Raw genomic sequence first — 19936 nt, forward strand, 5'->3', positions numbered from 1 at the left:
ACTGCCTTTCACACTGAAGAAACAAACATTTAGATCAGTGTGCCATCACTGATGAATCCACCACCCCAGAAGTAGGCCAACTTTCAAGTGACAGATTCCCTGTTGGTATTTCCAAAACTCAGGGCCAAATTGATGAGGAACCATACCTGGAGGGCTTTTCGGCAGCTAAAAAGCCGATATGGAAACCCTCAGCTTCACTTCAAGCCTTTTTGATGAAATCACCAAGTGTTTTTACCAAAAATCAATTAAAAACTACTGTAAGGAGAATCCATTAATATTTTTATTTTGAATTACAATATACTCTGACTTCAAAAAACCTACTTTGGAAAACACCTCAGTGGTTGTTGACTTACTAATAAAAAGTAAGTCATCAATGTCTGGGAATATAGAATACACAATAAATTATATTTACATGCACTGACCAGATTACCACACACACAGGGTAAAAAAATACAGTATTTTATGTACATTTTTAAAGATTTACATTTTCACATAGGTTTATAAAGTTAAAAATTCTCTGTACAAAATCTCTGTGTACAGAGTGCACACTTCCTCATCCTTATGGCTGTATCACCACACAGAATTGCTTTGAACTAATACTACAAACACTGGAGTTCTTTCACTTCATAGTCAAACCTTGGCACCCATATACATTATGAAATGTGAAATACAAAACAATTAGAAAGTAATCATGCAGACTTTTCAATACAAGAAAGTGAGATGAACTAAATCAGCGCTTATCAACTCCATTTCCTGTTCTGTTCATATCTGTTCCATTTCCTGTTCTGTTTTCATACAGATGCATGCAAAACTAGCAGATTATGGACCTTTTAGATAACAAAATAATACTACAGTCTGACAATACTTAGGTATTAAGAATGCAACTAACAACCCTAACCTGATGAAAATTTCTGCTTTAGAAGAAATTTCAAGACATTTAGAAATTAAAATTCACAGACATGTCAATGTAACTCGCAATGTATAGGATCTGCATCAGACAGTACACTATTGGTGTTTGACACTCAGAGTCCTGTATAGTCTGTTCTGAGAACAGGGGAGAAGGAAATCGAGACAAACCACGAAGGCTTGTCCACTGCCCTGCTAAGGAAGCACTTGCACACTCCCCATCTGTTAAATAGACACCTGAAGGCTCTACAGATTACGATGAGTCACACTACTCATCTCTAAAAATCTTGAAAAGTAACAAAGGATCAGCACCTTCCTTCCTCCCCACAGATAAAGTCAACAAGAAAATAAAGTGCCAACGTATAAAGTACTGTTAAGAGGCACTAACCCATTTGATGGCTTAGGATTAAATATGAAAACAGGCCAGACTTGACCTGACTAATAAATAGAAGGTAGGTATTTCGGCCTGTGTAATTCCTGTCTAGATGGGGGCTGCACTCTAGAGCCACCTACTCCCCATTTATTGCTTTGAAACAGGTGCACATCCTTTAAATTCTGACACAGACCATGTGGATTCTAAGACGGAAAGCACAGTGTCTGAGCCACTTTGAAGTCAAAAAAGAAGGTGCACTCTTGATCCCCGGGAGGGGAACTGCTGAGACTCTCCTCTCCACAGCTCATGTCTTCACAAGAGTCCTCACTGAAAGGAAAGAGACAAAAGAGGGTGTCATTGCTCAATACACAGATGTCTGCAGGCAAAATAAAAAGCCTGGTGCAGTCTACGCACCATGTTCAAAAGCTAACCACTATTTTACGCAGCTGGGTTGAGCTCAAAGTCAAGTCTATTCTCTAGAATACTTTTTTTTTCATTAACAATAGTTTTCATTTATTTGTTTATAGGCAGAGTCTATCTACATAGCTCTGACTGTCCTGGAACTCTAGACCAGGCTGGCCTTGAACTCACAGAGATCCTCCTGCCCTTGTCTCTTGAGTGCTGGGGTTAAAGGCCTGCACCACCATATTCAGTTAACAGGTTTTGTTTGGGTTTGATTTGGATTTTTTGATTTTTCTAGACAGGGTTTCTCTGCGTGTAGCCCTGACTGTCCTGGAATACACTGTAGACCATGCTGGCCTGGATCTCATAGTGATTGGCCTGCCTCTGTCTCCCAAGTGCTGGAATTAAAGGCCTCACCGCCACCACCTGGCAAAAATAGTTTTCTTAAGAGAGCTACCTCATTACTATTTGCATCTATTCTGCCTGTACCATTAAGCATTAGCAGAAGTAATTACATAATTCTAAGTGTCATCAGTCCAGCAGTGAAACTGTGGTCTGTTTAAAGGTCTTCCTTCTATTGGGTACTCCACCACTGGTTCTCTCAAATGCCAAAGCAAGAACATTCACTATGAAACTGGAGTTTCTGGTCCTTACCTGACAGCAGAAAGTATCAAATTTAGTAAAGTTCAAATTACAAACAAAAGTAAGAGGTGGCATTTGGCAAAACTTGAGCGTATCAGTGGTGAAGGGTCCAGGACTCCACCCTCCTCCCACAGCACCACTGACACCAACAGGGAGAAGCCTGGGGATAGCTTCTGTGGCCTGTGTTTTAATAATGGAGCTGTGTCTTAAAGAGTAAGGAGAGGACAAAAAGCGTTGTTTTGAGGTGGGGGTTTACAAGCTATTAATTTTAAGAAACCACTGGTTAATTGCCTGCCTTGGAAAAACCCCGACATGTGAAGAGGGATTTTCTCTTACAACTCTCCACAGGGGATTCTGTTTACTATTTTTCAGACAGTGTATCATGTTATCAGTGGTCTTCAACTCCATCCACAGTCAAGAATGACCTCAAATGTCCCCGACTCCCAGTGCTGGGACAATAGGCAATGCCACCACGCCTGGTTTACATACTGTAAGGGATCAAAATCAAATGAGCTACATCTCCACTCCCAGGTCTTTCTTCTTTTAATTTTAATTACATTTACTTATTTTAGGAGAAGAGAGGGAAGGAGGAAGAGTGGTGTGAGTGGTGTGTGTGTGTTTGTAGTTGGTTCTCCCTCCACTCTGGGACTCAAACCCAGCTTGTCAGCAAGTGACCTGACCTGCGGAGACATCTTCTTGGCCCTTATAGTTATTTTCTATGCACAAAAGCTATCATCTATTTAGTCTGTGGGAGGGGCTGGCTCACCTTCCACTTCCGTCGAAACAGCCCGCCTCTGGGATGGTCGGCAGCTCGGGAACGCTGTAGTAACTGTTGTGCAGGCTTTGCGCTGTGCGCCTTGAAACAATCCAAACCAGCTTCTTCAGGTCAGGTTTGCAGCACGCAGGAGAAGAATACTCTGCGAGGCATTTAGAAACCAATTCCCTCCAATAAAAGAATTCTGCGTCGCCAATCTAGGCATAAAGATGAGTGAAGCTGTTATAATAATGGTTCACGGACTTTGCTGTCCCTTGAAATCACAGGTGCTAGGTATTCTGATTTAGTTAATGAGACTATGACCTTGGTACTAAGAAAAATTTTGCCTGTTCTAAGAAAACACTGACCTAAAACCAAGCCTTTAAAAAAAAAAAAAAAGCACCAAGTACATTTTTTAGTAATGCCAAAGAAATTTAACATCTTTGTTACAAAAATTTCCTTTCTGTAACAAATATTTCTTGAACAAATCAGTTTGGATTCCTTATAATATACATCTATACTATGGCATCAGACACAAACTAAAGTCAGCACTATCCAAGAGGAAATTCCCAGAAAAGGCAGCGTCTCCCCACCTGGAGAATGCCCACTTGGCTGATCTCACCAAACACAAAGATGCTTTCATGCATCACCATCATACTGGAGTTCCGAGAGAAACAGAACTGCGGCAGACAAAAGCTAACATCTCCCAACAAGGAGTTCACACTGTGTGTACGTCTACCACAGGCAGAAGGGCTTTGTTCCCTGTCTGATGGCTCACCAAGCTCAAGAAGCCCATTCACTATGTAGCCTAAACTGACTTCCAGCTCACGATCCTCCTGCCTCAGACTTTGAGGTGCTGGGACCTTGAAATATGACATTACATCTGACTTAAAAATGAATTCTTTCAAATCATTTTGGCCTCTATTTCCACTGAGTCTGGCTACATCCTTAGCTCTTTGCAATGTGGCGAGCACCAGTCCCTAGTGAAAGTACTCTACAGTACCTCCTTAGTCATCTCCTTCGATTTTCATCAACTCAGAACACTTGATCATCTTTTTTTAAAAAAAAAGTTTTGCTGGTGTGTGTGTGTGTGTGTACACAACTCTGTGGAGGCAGTTCTCACTGTAGATTCTGGGTATTGAACTCAAACACTCAAACTTTAGTACATTAGATCCAAGGAATCACCCATGATTCCTTGACTCTTCTAAATACTTGGCTTCTAAAGAACTGCCATTGAGTTGGATGCACTTATCTCTGTTTGCGACTGCAGCCCAGCCAGTCCACCTTAAAATGATGTCCCCAACTTGCCTAGCCTAAGTCTTTCCTATCCAAACCTCCATTCTTACAGATGACAGATTTTCCATCAGGCTCTGAGTCACAGCACCTCTCCTGGACCGCCCATTTCTTTGCTAATAACCCCAAAGTACTTCTTATATTCACTATTATCTAATACTTAGTGACAGTAACAACAAACATTATTTCATGTTAAAATCTGCATTTCTTTAACCAGACTATTAGTTAAAGTAAGAAAAAGCACTGTGCTTTTGTTTTGCTTTTCATCACAACTGCAAAAACTTACAGGGGTGGCCCACTTATGGGGCTTTAAAAAAATTGTTGATAATTTTGGTAGTGCTACTGAGGTGATTCAGGCCTACACATGCAGATATGAGGCACACCAATTATCACCTTAGTGTATTCAGTGTACGTCATAGTGCACAGCTGAGGATGTGCACAGCTGCCCTGCCACAGGGCACAAGTCCCCAAAGGAGCACCTGCACTCAGAAAGAAGCTGGGCTAAGTGAGAGTTTCTTCTGGCTTAATAATGTCTGGGTCAAAGTGGTACTTTGAGAATGAGAACAGATGACACACAAGAAAAATGAACACATGCTGAGAATTTCACAAGGTATTATATAAATTATTTATGATACCAGAAAAACCAGGCCTAAAGATACTTACCTTCAAATGTTTTTTAACAAGCAGGAGAATTTCCAGCAATTCAACAGATTTTATTGTTTCTATTTCCAAATTGAGAAGGCACAGAGCTAATACAGATGGCTACAAAAAAATAAAATAAATAAAAATGGACACACACATTAGGGAAAAACTCGAAATAGCAACTGAAATGTACGTAAGAAAAACGAGCCTCACTTTTGCTTTTGAAAAGACAAGCCGGCAGTTGCAAGCTTTAAGTTGAGCTTCTAGTTTATCGAGGCTCAGTATTTCCTTCCTGTACAAAGCAGAGAAGAAAGAGTTATTAAACCTTCAGAGAAGTTACTTGAGTTTGAAGGACTCAAATCTAAGCTGCAAGTTCAGAGGGAGTCAGAACATCGATTTCTGGGCACTCTAATTTCCTACTGACAGCTGAAGCGATGCTCGAGGCACAGGGGCAGTTCATGAGTCCCACTCACCTTTCTGAAGTGTGACAGAATAGGATTGCGTGGTACAAGTGCAAAAAGTTTAAGGCAGTAGTAGCTTCCAACTCATAGTGCAATTTCTCGGAGATGATTCTCTCCATCCGTTCAAGGTCAGAAGCTGTGCATTTACACTGACTGATCCGGATCACGTCGTGAGTGGGCGGGACATTGCATTCCTCTTCCACTATTCTAGCTGCCAGCAAAAAGCAACAGACTCCAATGCAAGATAAGTGCTTCGGTTTCACCTAAAACACAGAACAAAGGGAATCCCGACGATCACCACTTCGATGTAGCCACACAGACACCTGAGCAAACATCAGGCTGCCTCTCTTACATGCACTTGCCTTTCTTTACCTGCAATTATTTTTACATTTTAGACCGTCACCTCTCTTTAAAAAGAAAAAACTGAAAAAAAAAATTGAAAAAAAAAAACTGGCTATATGAGCAATTATTAAATTTAAATGCATGTAAAAATAATCCCAAAGCTGGCTCAAAAACTTGCTTTCTAGCACTGAGTTGCGCTTTATATTTCAGACTTAATAGAACAGAATAGCACATCTTCCCTCAAATAATCCTTTGAACACATGAACATCCATCCACACACCACACAGCATTCTATTGCTTTGGATGAAGAAAGACAATTCTGCACCTGCTCTTTTTATACAAAGCTCAACCATTACATAATGCAATCTTGCCCAGGATTGCACCCGATTGACTATGCCGTGTGGGGGACATATGTAGAGCTGCAATGGACAGATGGGTGCCCTGAAAGGTGACCCAGCAGCTGACAGCAGTCCTATGTGCCATAGAGTTTCCACAGTTTTTAACAGTTGCTCCTGACTGTCAATAGAGACCGTGGCTCCCTACTTGAAAGGCCCTACAGGGAAGGCAGCAGGTCAAGTTGGACATACCATTACATTCTGTTCGTCATGCTTCAGTGTTAAAAAACATGTATGCTCCAAGAAAAACATGATTAAAAATGAAAATATTAAAACCTCTCCCCCAAAGCAGGATTTTACTTTTTTTTTTCTTTTTATAAAAAGTCTAGCATCTCTTATGTCAGTTTGGGCAGTTTTCTAAGCCTGTTAACAGATATCATCATGGTATTTTTTTTTTTTTTTTTTGGTTTTTCGAGACAGGGTTTCTCTGTGGTTTTGGAGCCTGTCCTGGAACTAGCTCTGTAGACCAGGCTGGTCTCGAACTCACAGAGATCCACCTGCCTCTGCCTCCCAAGTACTGGGATTAAAGGCGTGCGCCACCACCGCCCGGCCCATGGTATTTTTTTTAACAAGTGAATTTTAATCAGTTCTCACCTTCCACCTCCCCTAGCCCCTGTAAACTAGGTACTGAAAACATGATGGTGTTCCTTTCATAATGTCTTTCAAGAGAACACATTAAGACTACAAACAAAGCCTTACTTAAGATCTAGAAATACAGTTTTGCAGTCTCTCCAGCATGAACCATCCCAATTCTGATTAAGCTTATGGATAGGGTGCTTTATTATATCTATCTGACAAATATTACTGAGCCCTGTGCATTAGACACTGTGTTGGGCACCGGATACTGAAAAATGTAAATTTGTGGGATGTGGTAGAACACACCTTTAGTCCCAGCCCTTGGAGGGGGGGGAGAGGTGGAGGAAAAGGCAGGCAAGTCTCTGAGACAGAGGTCAGGGCATGGCCTACAGAGCTAGTTTCAGAACAGCCAGAGCTACACAAGAAAAACAAACCGTGTCTCACAAAAACAAAATTGAAAGTAAAGATATCAAAGAAAAAAATGTAGAGTTTATAAAAACGATTAAATACCTTCATAAGAGCCAAGAATCTATCCAAAATATTGACAGCCAGAACAAACGTTTCAGTGCAAGATCCAAAAAAGTTAGTTAAACTTCTTAAATCTTCGACTTTGGCATTTCTCAATCTTGAACATAAAGTGTTATCATTCTGAAATTAAAAAAACAAGAATCAAAGTTTATTTTCTCAGGATTGAACACACAGGTCCGGAAATTATACCTCCCCCTGTAGTTTTCAACATTTTATGAGTAGTTACCTAAAGCTATCTATGTACTTTCAGATATAAGACATAAATCACCGCTTTTAAAAATTACCCAATACAGAAGAGCTTTAGCAACTCAATGTAAGGTGACATGTTTGTTGCCCCATTCCAGACAGTTCCAGCAGAACTCAATTCCCTTGGAATAGAGAGAGTTCTTTGATGGCTTTTGTTTTCTATAATAACTAAAGATCCTATCCTAAGTATTCCGTAGGAAGCCCCCACCATTTGAAGAAACGCCTGCCTCTACACTACACTGGGTATAAGTTCCACTTAGACCAAGAGCATAACCTTGTGCAGTTTAAGGCTATTCTTGGTACAGGAAGGCCATTTTTGGATTTAACTTTGTAGCGTTCACTATTAACATAACCGGAGAAAACAAGAAGTTGCCTTCTCCAAGTCCTACCAATTCTCAAACTTACCTCTGGGGTGGACTCCAGCAAGCTCAACCCTTTTTCTCGAGGTTGAAATCTTTGTTCTTGTTCCAGATAGAAGTTCAACAATCCGAGAAGCTGAACCCCTTCGCCACCTGCCAAGTGCTCGGCCCCCAAATCCTTCATCTGCAGCAAACACACCGTGGCCGGTTAAGAATGCAATGCGCGTAGGAAGGGAGTGAGCGAGCAGAGAAGAAAGAGTTGGCCACGAGCCCTCCAGCTAGGGACGCCCCAGCTCACGCAAGCCAGACCCGGGTGAGGGGATCGGTCACGTCTCTCAAGCCCCAGGAGAATCCTCCCCTAAAGCCAAGGAGGCGTGGCATGGGACAAGGATCTCGGTCACCTCCGCTGGCCAGGGCTGGGTCAGATTAGCCCTCCGGCCGGCAGCGTTGAGAAATAGGAAAACTGTCCAAGGGGCGTAATGTGCCCCAACTGTCCGCATCACCTGAACAATACAAGAGCGACTTCTGCCTAGAGGAATGCGAGGGACCCGAGAACTGAAGCCACAGAAGCGGGTTCTGGGGCGGAGCGTTGCACAATAGGCGAGAAGGGAGGGGGAGTCTCGAGACTGAACAAAGAACTGGAAGGAGGCGGCTCCGGAGCCCCGCCCCACCCCGTGAGCCCCGCCCCAGGGACACCCCCCGGCGGAGCCCACCTCCAAGCTGTCCCCCTAGGCTTCTGCAGCTAAGACGAGCCCACCGTTGAAGACACGGCGGCCCGCCTAGCTGTGGTGGCGGACAGGAGTCCAGTCGGCCTGCGCCGAGCACTGAACACAATACCTCGCTTCAGCAACGGTGCTGAGCCCCGGGGCTGTCAACCCCCGTGAGGCCACCCATCCCTCAAAACATCCCCGTAGCCCTTGTCAGTCCCTGAGCTGCAGCTGGAGACCCTGAAGCGGGACCCTGAAGCTCTCGAGGGACTCCACCGCCGCGATCCCGATCCGTAACCACGAAATCCAGAGCCGCCCGGGAGGCCCACTCACCGTGCCGGCCCCGGCGTCGCGAACCGGCGCGGCGGGGGCGTCCGGACCCGTCTCCGAGATCGGGGACCAGCCGCTTCAGCGGTGCCCCGGGATCCGCATCCGACCTCCCCGGCCGCCGCCCGGCCTCACAGCCCCGGCCGCATCCTGCTCCTCAGCGGGGCGCAGCGCCCGCCCCGCACCGCCGCGTCCTCCCGGCTCCGCCGCAGACTCCGAGCTGAGCAAACCCCTTGTTTTTGTTTTCAGTCTGAGACGTCCCCAAGGGGCGGGGCGCGTGACTCCGCGCGGAGGGATCCTCTCAATGGAGCCGGAAAAGAGTCCCTGCTCCCAGCCTCCGTGCCCGGCCTCTCTTAGCTGCCTCTGTTCCTCTTAGCCTTGCCGAGCCAGGTTCTGCGGTGGAGAGTGGAACCTGGATTTCAGTCTCACGCCGGGATGGATTTGGAAGGGGACCAAGATGAGAGAGCCGGTTGGAGGGCGGAAGGAGACCGTTTCTTGACGCATCACACCTTTTAAAGGTCCCCGATTTGTTTTGTTTTCGCTGTTTTGAAAAGTCCGCCCAAAGTTGCCGGCTCTCTGATTGGATACGGGTGGGGCACGCCGGACGCTGGGGCCTTGATTTAATCTCGATCCTGGATTGGCTGACTGATGAACTATCGCGTCCTCTGATTGGCTCTCGCCATATCCTGAATCTCTTATCTTCCTCGGGGGCCTTAGCAACTCCGGGGTCTGGATTGCGCATGCTTGGGTGGGTGGCATCTATGGTCCTCGGTTACGTGCCGGGGTCCACAGCTGCCTAAGGGCATCTAACACGTTCTAGGCAGGAGACCGACGGCTCCGGTCACACCCGCGAACATCTAGGGTCACGTAACTCTGTAACTGCGTCTCCACGAGTGCAGAAGAGGGTTCCAGGCGTCTTATTTGTACCCCAGGTGTATTTTGCAATAACACACGCGTTCAAGTATAACATGTGGAGATGCTTACTGAAATAGTCGTCAGAAAGTGTTGTGATGGTTTGGCATTTTCCTAAAAGATTTCCTATTAAGGGAAAAATAAAAATAAAAAGCTAGATTCAACTAGTTGGGCACACGGCTGAATTGTTGAAGCTGGGCTGTGGGTGGTAGAAGTTGCGTTGCAGAATTGCTAGTGCATTGCGTACCTTGAAATTTTTTCCATAATAAGTTCAAAGAGGGACTTTTCAATAAAAACTGCACAGTGATGAGGGCATATAAATATCTAATGATTATTATAGCGTGGTCCACAGGTTGTGGCTGTGCTGTTTTTTTAATGAAAGCTCCCATAGCCACTTGGTCCTTGGTCGCCCATAAATTATCATTTATTGTCTATTATAATTAGCGTTGCTATTAAGGTGACACCTCTCCCGAGGCAGAGCGAAAAACCAAACCAACTAGATGCCTTAGGCGGGACAAACTTTCACATGTCTAGAACATTTACAGATGTTAAATATATATTTAAATCTATTATATATAACATATGTATTTTAACTTTCTGCTTCCTCAGATTCCCATCTCCTACCAAACATGAAAGTCGGTCACTGAGCACCTTCAAGAGTTCTAAGTGACCAGCCCCATGGAAATGAGTTTCTGCTCGTATGTGTGTTTTCTGTGCACTTTGGAGTTTGTAAACTGTGAGAAGGCACACAGTACAGCTTTAACAGCCCTGCCGCTGCAGAGCAGCTGAAGCGTTCCATGAACAGATGGCTTTGTGTGTTAGCTGGGACTAGACTCAGACATCTGGAGCAGTAAGGGAAGAGTCCCCAAAGGGCTAGCATGGCCTCTTTCAGAGAGGCGTGGCCTTCTTGGTTTTAGAACCTAAAATAAAATTAGCATAAAATTATAAATGATTTACATGTTACATAATTTTATTCAAGGTGTGGTTGATCTTTTAAGCAGAATTTAAATTATTACTTTAGTGGCATACATATGGATGAAAGTCCATCTAATAAACATGCCCAGCAATGGGCAACTCATTTGAAGAATAAACTAAGATTAAAGTTCAGACAGGCATTTTACAACCAAGGAAAAGCTCAGCTAACAGAGTTCATAGAAAGAAAGACGCAACCAAATGAAAACACACCACAAGAAAAATGCTCAGAATCACAGCCAGCATGAGAGGGACCTGGGTTCTCTTTGTTTTTCAGAAGGGCAAAGGTAGAAAAGGAACCTGGGATATAAAATAAATGATGTGAAAGCAGAAGTGTACAAGTCTGTGGCAGGAGATTTTATAAATAACACGCTGTATGAGACAAAAAGGAAGAGAGCCAGCCAACGGTGAAGGCTCACATCTGCAAACCCAGCACTTGGAAGACTGAGGCAGGAGGACTGCTGTGAATTCAAGGCTAACCTGGGCTACAGAATAAAACCTAGTCAGAGGGGGGAAGAAAAGAAGAAAAAGAAGAGAGAAAGATCTAGAAATTTTCCTTTGCTCAGACCACCAGAGGCTATTTTTTACATGATGTGAACAGTCCTCTAGAGTAAGACGCTTTATAATGGTGAATTCACTGCTCAACACAAAAGAGAGCGCTTCCCATGTCTCATTCAGCTCTTTAATATAAAAGACAGCAGTCGTTAAAAATCCTGGCTGAAAAATTACATCTTCTCAACACAACCTCTTAGGATATTCCAGGAGACCAACTTTCTCTCTGCTGAGTTTTGTTAGTCTCTCTCTCTCTCTCTCTCTCTCTCTCTCTCTCTCTCTCTCTCTCTCTCTCTCTCTCTCTCATTTAAATAGGTCTTTCAGCAGACTGGTTTCTTCCTTATCACCTTGGTAGCTGCACCTGAGCTGTAGGTACCGGTTAGTCAGACAAGACATTCTTGCTGTGCAGATCAGGCAGGCTTTACCCATTCAGCTCATCTTGGCCTTTCCTGAGCAATTCTTTTTGTTTGATTTTGGTTTTTTGAGACAGGGTCTCTGTGTAGCCCTGGCTGTTCTGGAACTTGCTCTGTAGACCAGGCTGGCCTCGAACCCGCAGAGAGATTAAGGGCGTGCGCCTGGACAATCACCCATACTATATAAGAAAGTCGAACTCCTCCAGCACCTACAGAGGAGAGAGGGGAATAACTTTATTGTAAGATGCCGGGTCTTGTGCAGCCCAGGGATAGGAGTGCGGTAGTGACGGGGAACTTGTGGCAGGACAACTAACTGATGCTATGAAGGATTTACTAATAAACTTGCTTGGGAAATACTGAGCTATAGAACTTCACATTTCTCTAAGGGGACGCTGCCTCCAATATGACTGGAAGACAGAAATGTACTGAGTAGAAACTGAGAGAAAGAAGAATTTGTTCTATATTTGACTTTTGCAGTTGCTGAGAAAGTTTCTGCTAATGCCTGTTCTCCAACATTGACCTCCAATGAGGCTTTATTTCCACAACAAAAGGAGACAACCCTGACTTTCCACTGGCCATTAGGGCCACCCCATATCAAAGAACAGGCCTCTAGGTGGCCGCTCAAGGGGACCGGGCAGGGTCACAACCACCATTACGTTGTCTGTGCTCTTATCAGAAAAAGCATACTTCTGCCCAGTGAGCAAGATGAACCTGGGTAAGAGCTGTTTGAAAATAGCAGTCCTGGTGTACTTAAATAATTCTGGCAATATCTTTGTGAATCTCCCATCTGCACAAGTGGCCAGACTTGCAGTCTCCTGTCTCCGTTCAAATTGTTCAGTGTGTAACCCCGAGCTTGAAGAGATTTAAGATGACAGCAAGTGTGGAAGGCTTAAGCCTAGGGTGTATACAAGCTAGTTAAACTCTTCTGTTTGTGGCCGCCTCCTCTTTGAGCAGTAGCCAGAGCCGGTCATTTGCCATATCGAGGATTATTTTTTCCTTTATTAATCTTTAAGTGTGTAGAGTGATTTCTCACTGGAGGGGCATATCAGTTCTATGATAGTAGGACTGGGTGATGCACTCTCCCCAGTGGGCCATCTGAAGGCCTGACAGAATGGAGGGTCTCAAACTAGATGGGAAACAGCAGCAGCACCCACACAAGAACAATGCGGGCACTCAGCCCACCCCTAAAGACGTGTCCTTCAGACTACTCACAGCCAGCTTCTAACCAGAAGGAAAACAGGGTGTCCCAAAGGCCATTTCAAGGCTCACCTAAGTGAGTCAGAGTAGAGGATCTCTAGACTGAAGAAGGCGTCTGAATTCTTACAGCTTTCCAACATCATCTTTCTGCTCAGAAGTAACGGCTTATGCCAGCAGAGGTGGCACATGCCTGTAATCCCAGAACTCGGCAGGGCAGGGAGGCAGGAAGATCAGGGGTCCGTGATCATCTTTACCTATATAATGACTTTGAGGCCAGTCTATGGTACATGAGACCCTAAGAGCAAATCTCAACCTTTTCTTCAGCAGACAGACACATTGAAGGTCTTTGGCAATGCTGCTGATTGAATCTAGGGCCTCTGTAGTGGTATTTCATTTGTATTTTAACAAATAATGCTTGCTTGAATATCAGAATGCAAAACAGTCACACTAGTCAGTCATACAGGTCAGGAAGTGGTGGCACACACCTTTAATTCCTGCAGCCACACTAGTCAGCCATATAGTCCAGGTGGTGGTAGTACTCACCTTTAATCCCAGGAAAGAATATAAGGCAGGATGAGAGACAAGAACTCGCTCTATTTCAGTCTGTAATGGCTTGATTGCTTTGCTTTTCTGATCTTCAGGTTGAATCCCAGTTTCTGTCTCTGAGGGTTTTTTTTTTTTTTATTATTCGTGGTACAGGCCTTGCATGTGTTCAAACCCCAAGGCCCATCTCCAAACCCTATACTATAAATATTTAATGAATACACACAGAAATAAAAAAATAAACTAAGATGCTAGGTTTGGTCCTAATGTTGCTATATTCAGGCAGAAGTACTATTCGGGGATCAGGATGGCTTTGGGCTACAGCTTGCCTACTCACTGGAGATGTTACCTCGGATATCTCACTTGGTCCTGAACTTCAGCATTCTAATGTAAAAGGGGGGGGGGGAGCGATAGTTATGACTACTTTGTATGTAATACTTAAATACAAATGTTTGTGGAAGCAATTTGTCTACACACTACGCTCTTTTCCCAAAGGAAAAGTTTTTCATGCTCTTTCCCAAAGGAATCATGGTTTATCTCAAAGAAATCCGAGGGGAAGCAGCCCTGCAAGGAGAGGGAACCTTAGGACTCTGGTCCCATGCTAAAGAGTCTGCCCTTCTCTTCCCAGAGTCTGGCTCCTCTGGCTCCAGGGTCAACTCTTTTCTACACTGAAAGTGGTTACAGCCCAAACTTCCTATTTAGATTAACTCTGGCTAGCAGAAGCCACAAAGGAGACAGGAATGTCTGTCCCAGGAAGAGAGAAAAACAGGGAAATTATAATCCTCGCCAGGATGCCATCTTGAAGTGATTCTGCTCTTCCAACCAAGAGCTCATTTTTGAATCTGAACCTGGAAAAACTGAGATAATCTGCATAATAGCTCATCCGTGCCTTTCTTCAAGCAATCCGCAGAATTAACCATACCCTCTCCTTTCTGACTTTGTTATGGGCAAGAGTCTAGCGATGCCATCAACAACTTAGCATGTTTATATTCTATTGCCACTGTTAATAATTGCAGATGCTGAATCTTTGTGGGGAAGTGTTCATTAACCTCGGGAAGGATTGGTGATAGCCACAACACAGCCAATTTCTGATATTGATGAGCCCAGGCCATGAATTGTGGCAGTCATCTACACCTTGGAGACCAGCAGTTAGAGGTCCAGTGTTTCCAGACAGCTGGATCTGCATTCCCACTTCTGCTAGCTCACAGGTAAGTTAGCCTTGAGTAGAACTCATATCAGGTGTTTATTATCATTGATGTTTAGTATCGGAACCCTTTCTGTTAGGCTACAAGCCAACGGACATACACAAAGTGGCTTTGACTTGATGTGGAAACTGGCCAAGAAGACCAAAGCAGAATATCCTACAATCAGAGCTGATTATCTCGGAATAAGGCATCTATCCAAAGCAAATACTCTGAGACTGAGCCTCAATATGATTCCCAGCCTCTCCCTGAACTACAGTCTCAACTTCTCTACTAATTTGGGTCAACAGGCTCAAGACATGGATCAGCTTCCAAAGTTACATTTTAAGCAACCCAGCCTCTATTCTGGGATGCTGTACATTATAGAACATCTTTTTTTATTCTTTCTACTATCTTCCTTCCTTTTTATTTTCCTTTTTCCTTTCTTCCTTTTTCATTTGTTCTGAAAATCGTAAGTCAAATATTTCCTGTTTTATCTTGACATCACAGCACATCAATGTAAAGTTGCCACTTTCAGCAAAGAACCATTTAGGAGCTGTCTGTTGAATATATCATCGTATTCCAACGAAGTTTCACTGTCTGTAGAAATAAGAACCTCTTGTTTTGATCTCAGCTGAGAAGGCAGCTAACATTTAAAGTGATATGAATAAAGAATGGAAGCTTAAATCTTGCTTTTGTTAACATGTTAATGTGTTTTCCAAATGAAGGGCTTTCTCAACTTCAAACAAGAAGGATTGCCTTAAAGATTGACAAATCTGTTAAATTGCATATATTAAGTTTTCAATCATTATGAATAAGAAATTATGGCTGCCCACAGGAGCAAAACCAGAGCTGGTATATGGCGGGAGCTTGATAATTTGAAGGGGCTTTCTTTAAAGAGAATAAAAGAGTTTAGAAATATAAAAGTATATATGAAAGTTAGCATTTATTTAACATGAGATGAATCTAGACAACTTTTAAATCTACAAAAGCTGGCGTATATTTACTGTTCCCACTATCTAGTGCTGCAATGCACATTGTGGATTAAAGCACTAGTCACTGTCTCCTGGCTCTGGGTATTAGCTGAGCTCAGCTGGGAGGTCCTCACTCACTGTTTCTTAGGAACTTGCAGTCAGATGGTGGCTGGCACTGGGTAATCAACTTAAAGTTCAAGGGCCGATGTGGGCAGAGACTCAAGTACGTGAGGCTAGTGGCCAGAATACTTCCACATGTGGGCTCGGCATGTGCTCTTTCCACTTCCATATGCATGGTGGTGGCTCTCAGAGAAAGTCAGGTGAGTACCGAATGCGGTTCTCCATTTTGTGATTGATTAGCTTTACCTTGTATCGTAATTAGTTACCATCAGCCATCGTCATGAAAAACAAGCGACCAAGAAATTCCTTTATTTTTTTTCCCAGATGACTTCCACAGAATCCAAGATCCTAATTAATGAGTTCTACCATGAATTTTTTTCTTTATTCCTTTTTTTCTGAGACAAGGTCTAGCTGTGTTGCTCGCGCCGAGTGCTGAGCTAACGGGGCTCACAGGATCGGCTCACCTCGGCCTCCTGAGCACTGGGGTTTCTGGTGTGCCCACCACATCCCATTTACTTCTCCCCCTCTTTAAGGGAAGAAACTACTTTAAATTTACCCTTCATAGCCAGGTGGTGGTGGCACACGCCTTTAACCCCAGCACTTGGGAGGAAGGGGCAGGTGGATCTCTGAGTTTGAGAATAGTCTTGTCTACAGAATGATTTCCAGGACAGCCAGAGCTGCACAGAGTAACCCTGTCTCAAAAACTCCCTCCCACCCAAAATTACCCTCCACCTCCTCCCCAATTAAAAAAAAATCTGTTTCTCGATATCTGAACATATACATTTTCATCACTTTTATTTCATATCCCATTTTGTGTGTATTGTCTTTTAGTTCTTTAATTGAAGCTCTTATAAATGATGACAGACGGTAGCTTGGGCTTGGGATCCAACTCAGTCATGGAGTACTTGTCTAGCATGTGTTAGTCAAACCAGGAGTCCATAATTTCTCAAGAGAGTGTGTGTGTGGTGTGTGTGGGAGAGGTGTTGGATATGGTATGTATATGAGGTGTATGTGAGTGTAGTGTGTGTGTGTGTGTATGTGTGTGAGGTGTGGGGGGAGGTGTTGGGTGTGGTATGTATGTGAGGTGTATGTGAGTGTGGTGTGTGTGTGTGCATGTGTGTGTATGGTGGGTATGGGGTGTACACATGCTCACCCATGCATGCATATATGGAGGCCAGCGGTTGAAAGTGTGAGTCTTCCTCAATCACTCCACCTTATTCTGAGACAGTCTTTCACTGACCCTGAAGCTTCCTGCTTCAGCTAGACTTTTAAACGCTATTTCTTCAACTCAACTCCCTTGTAGCTAGACTCAAGAACTGGTGATCAATCCTCAAACATCTTCCAACAAACAAAAACATGAACATGAAGTGAGGTAGCAGCCTCAGCTGCAGCAATTAAAATCTCTTCCTTTTATACAACCCCAAAAATATACTTGCGAGTTATTACTAGTCTGCCAGAGAAACAGAAGCAATCGGCTTTGTCTAGAGATAGACATTTGGAAGGTTGACTGAGACAGTGTTGGAGCCTGTCTTCAAATCTAGACGGTCTAAGCGCTCACACTTTTTATTTCCTTTACTCAGTTATCCTGGTATTCAAGGAGGAAAAAAAAGAGAGATGAAATCGAATTTGAATATAACCTTGATCCATTTGGCTATATTTTATATTAAAGTCACTCAAAATGGTTGCAACAGTTTAGATTACCCACCCCAAGATGGCAACCCTATCTAAATTAACTGCCCTTGACCTAGAATGACACAGCAAGCCTGTGGTGGCCCGTCTTCACCACTCCAAGCTCAGCCAAACCAGCAGGAGAAGAAAGAGACGCTCTCATCTTCCCCAGAGGGAGATGTCTAAGGATTTGAGAGAGCTTGTAAGAGCATTGTTATCAATATTGCTACTGTCCTCCAATGTGTCCTAATAAGGACTATTTTTGTGGACATTTTGAATGCTTGCTATCTTATGACAAGGGAGCATTTTCCAATTCTTCATAACAGAGGGTTGTACTCAGCAAACCTCCGATTGCCCGACAAAGACTAGTTCTGCTGCCATTGTCTCAGAATCTGCATACCATGGTTCAACTGAGTCTAAGACCCTCTGATAAGCCATTGCTAAAAATAGCAAACTTCAGTTCTACACCACTCACTGAGCGCTAAGAGAGTAGAGAGGACAAAAGTGGCTACATAGAGCAGGTGGGAGCCAGAGACCTCCAGTTCACTGCTGCTGTGTTACGCAATGTTCGTAAGTTGTTGTTTTAATTTTTAAAAAAACGTGTGTGTGTGTTTGTACGCATGTGTGTGTTTAGCACAGCAAGCATGTGGAGGTCAGAGGAGATTTCGAGAGAGTTGGTTCTCTCCTTCCACCGCCGGGCTCCAGTCATCAGTCTTAGCAGCATGTGCCTTTATCCAGAGACATGCCATGGCCCCTGCTTTTACGCTTTTGGAGGACATTGAAATATATTACCTTTCTATTTTATATTAAATATAATAGAAAATTATGGCTTCATCATCCATGAAAATCTCATTTTTAAGATACTCAATTGTCTTTAGCTGTGTGTTTCACTGCATTTTAAAATCTTTTTTGTGTCATTTGTTCCACTTAACAAGAAATATGTGGGCAATGTGTAGCCTATTCTAGACACAGTGTGTCTCTGGTAGAAACAAAGACGCAAAGTGACTCTGGTTTCTACCATTCTCAGAGCTCAGAGGCCAACAGGGAAAAGATGAGCCAACAAGCAATAGTATTACTGTAGGATCTGTACAAAAATAGACATGTCTACAAAGTATGTTAGTGAGACAGGAAGGAAGAGAGACAGATAAACCTGCAGACAGCTTCAGAAAAGATTTTTGGCTACTTCTAAAATACTGTTTCTACCGTGGGTCTTCCCTCTTCAACTCAAAATGTGCATTCATTTTAGGCGGAAGCCACTTCCTCCCCCAAAACAACTGACACTCTCCAAGTCACCCAAGCATCCACACTGGCAGAACTTCCATTTTCAGAATGTTCTTTCCTAGAGCTTGTGCTTCCCACAGACTTACGTAATTCATGATGCTGGATACAGCTAGGCTAAGTCAAAATATTGTTATTTCCTATAAATGAATTACATTTTAAATTATGAAAGTACTAAAATTACATTACCAAAATTTATGAAAAGAAAAAAGCCACCTGAAAACAATCTATTAAGTTAATGTTATTGTGCTAAAATTTTCTGTTCTCTCTTGTGTGTGTGTGTGTGATTTTTTATTATATTTTTTGAGAATTTCACAACATAACATATACATAATATTTTATAATATCCACTCCCATTGTCCCCGACAACATTCTCCAAACCCCCCACCAATAAGTCTCCCTCCTAATTTCATGTCCTTTTTTTTTTAAAAAAAATTGTTTTTAATTATACACATATGTGTATGAGTGTGTGTGTGTGTGTGCGTGCATGTGTGTGTGTCTGTGCCTGCAGAGGTCATAAAAGGGTGTAGGAGACCCTGTGTTGGGAAAACAGAACTTGCGTCATCTGGAAGAGCTGTACTCACTCTTAACTGCTGACTCATCTCTCCAGGCAGTGTGGAGCAGGGGCAACCCACCAGTGGTTATACCCCCAAAGAAAAAAATGATGACTCTTCCCCCAGCAGCCTTCAACTGCCAATGGCTCCTCAGTTAGGAGTGGGGCTTCGTGAGTCCAACCCCCCCCCACCACACCAGAGTGTTGGCTGAGTCCCTTATCCAACTCTGTTAGAGTGCTGGCTGGCTTCATCTTGTACAGATCTAGTGCAGGTGACCACAGCCACATTAGTCCAGGAGACAGCATTTCCCAGTACTCCTCCTCATCCTCCAACGCCCTCTTCTGTGATGTTCCCTGAGCCTGGGGAGGGGGCAGGATATAGATGCCAATATCAAGATTGAGAGCAGTGTTGATCTATGGGTAGAAACATAAATATGCCCATTTAGTAACAATAGCAGTTTCCCCTCTAGGGTCTATGACCTCCCAGCCATGGGCCTTTGATGAGGTTTTCAGTATGAAGCATGAATTCCCTTCTAGGGAGCAGGCCTCAAATCCAGTCAGAAAGCCACTGTCCAGACAGCAGCCATGTCCCTATTTCACCAGTGGGTACATCTTGTTAT

The 19936-nt window shown here is 43.6% G+C and overlaps 1 protein-coding gene across 1 annotated transcript; it reads right to left on the reverse strand.

The window, feature by feature from the left end:
• Nucleotides 1–264: 264 nt before the first annotated feature.
• Ccng2 (cyclin G2) lies at nucleotides 265–9213 on the reverse strand. Its single transcript, XM_057773047.1, has 8 exons — nucleotides 8960–9213; nucleotides 7966–8103; nucleotides 7297–7434; nucleotides 5486–5736; nucleotides 5226–5304; nucleotides 5034–5132; nucleotides 3090–3295; nucleotides 265–1606 (listed from the first exon to the last, which is right to left on the reverse strand). Exons 2-8 carry the CDS (start codon nucleotides 8101–8103, stop codon nucleotides 1483–1485), a joined length of 1035 nt encoding a protein of 344 aa, XP_057629030.1. The 5' UTR covers nucleotides 8960–9213; the 3' UTR covers nucleotides 265–1482.
• Between the last annotated feature and the right edge of the window lie 10723 nt (nucleotides 9214–19936).

Source organism: Chionomys nivalis, chromosome 6 (assembly GCF_950005125.1).
Source record: "Chionomys nivalis chromosome 6, mChiNiv1.1, whole genome shotgun sequence".
In the NCBI taxonomy this organism is placed as follows: domain Eukaryota; kingdom Metazoa; phylum Chordata; class Mammalia; order Rodentia; family Cricetidae; genus Chionomys; species Chionomys nivalis.

Excerpts from the sequence above, each read along its gene's own strand:
- Ccng2 (XM_057773047.1), bottom strand. The coding sequence starts at position 8,103 with ATGAAGGATTTGGGGGCCGAGCACTTGGCAGGTGGCGAAGGGGTTCAG. Across the intron at positions 3,296-5,033 it reads TTGTTAAAAAACATTTGAAG|ATTGGCGACGCAGAATTCTT; the intron begins GTAAGTATCTTT and ends CTTTATGCCTAG. Across the intron at positions 1,607-3,089 it reads TGTTTCGACGGAAGTGGAAG|TGAGGACTCTTGTGAAGACA; the intron begins GTGAGCCAGCCC and ends CTTTCCTTTCAG.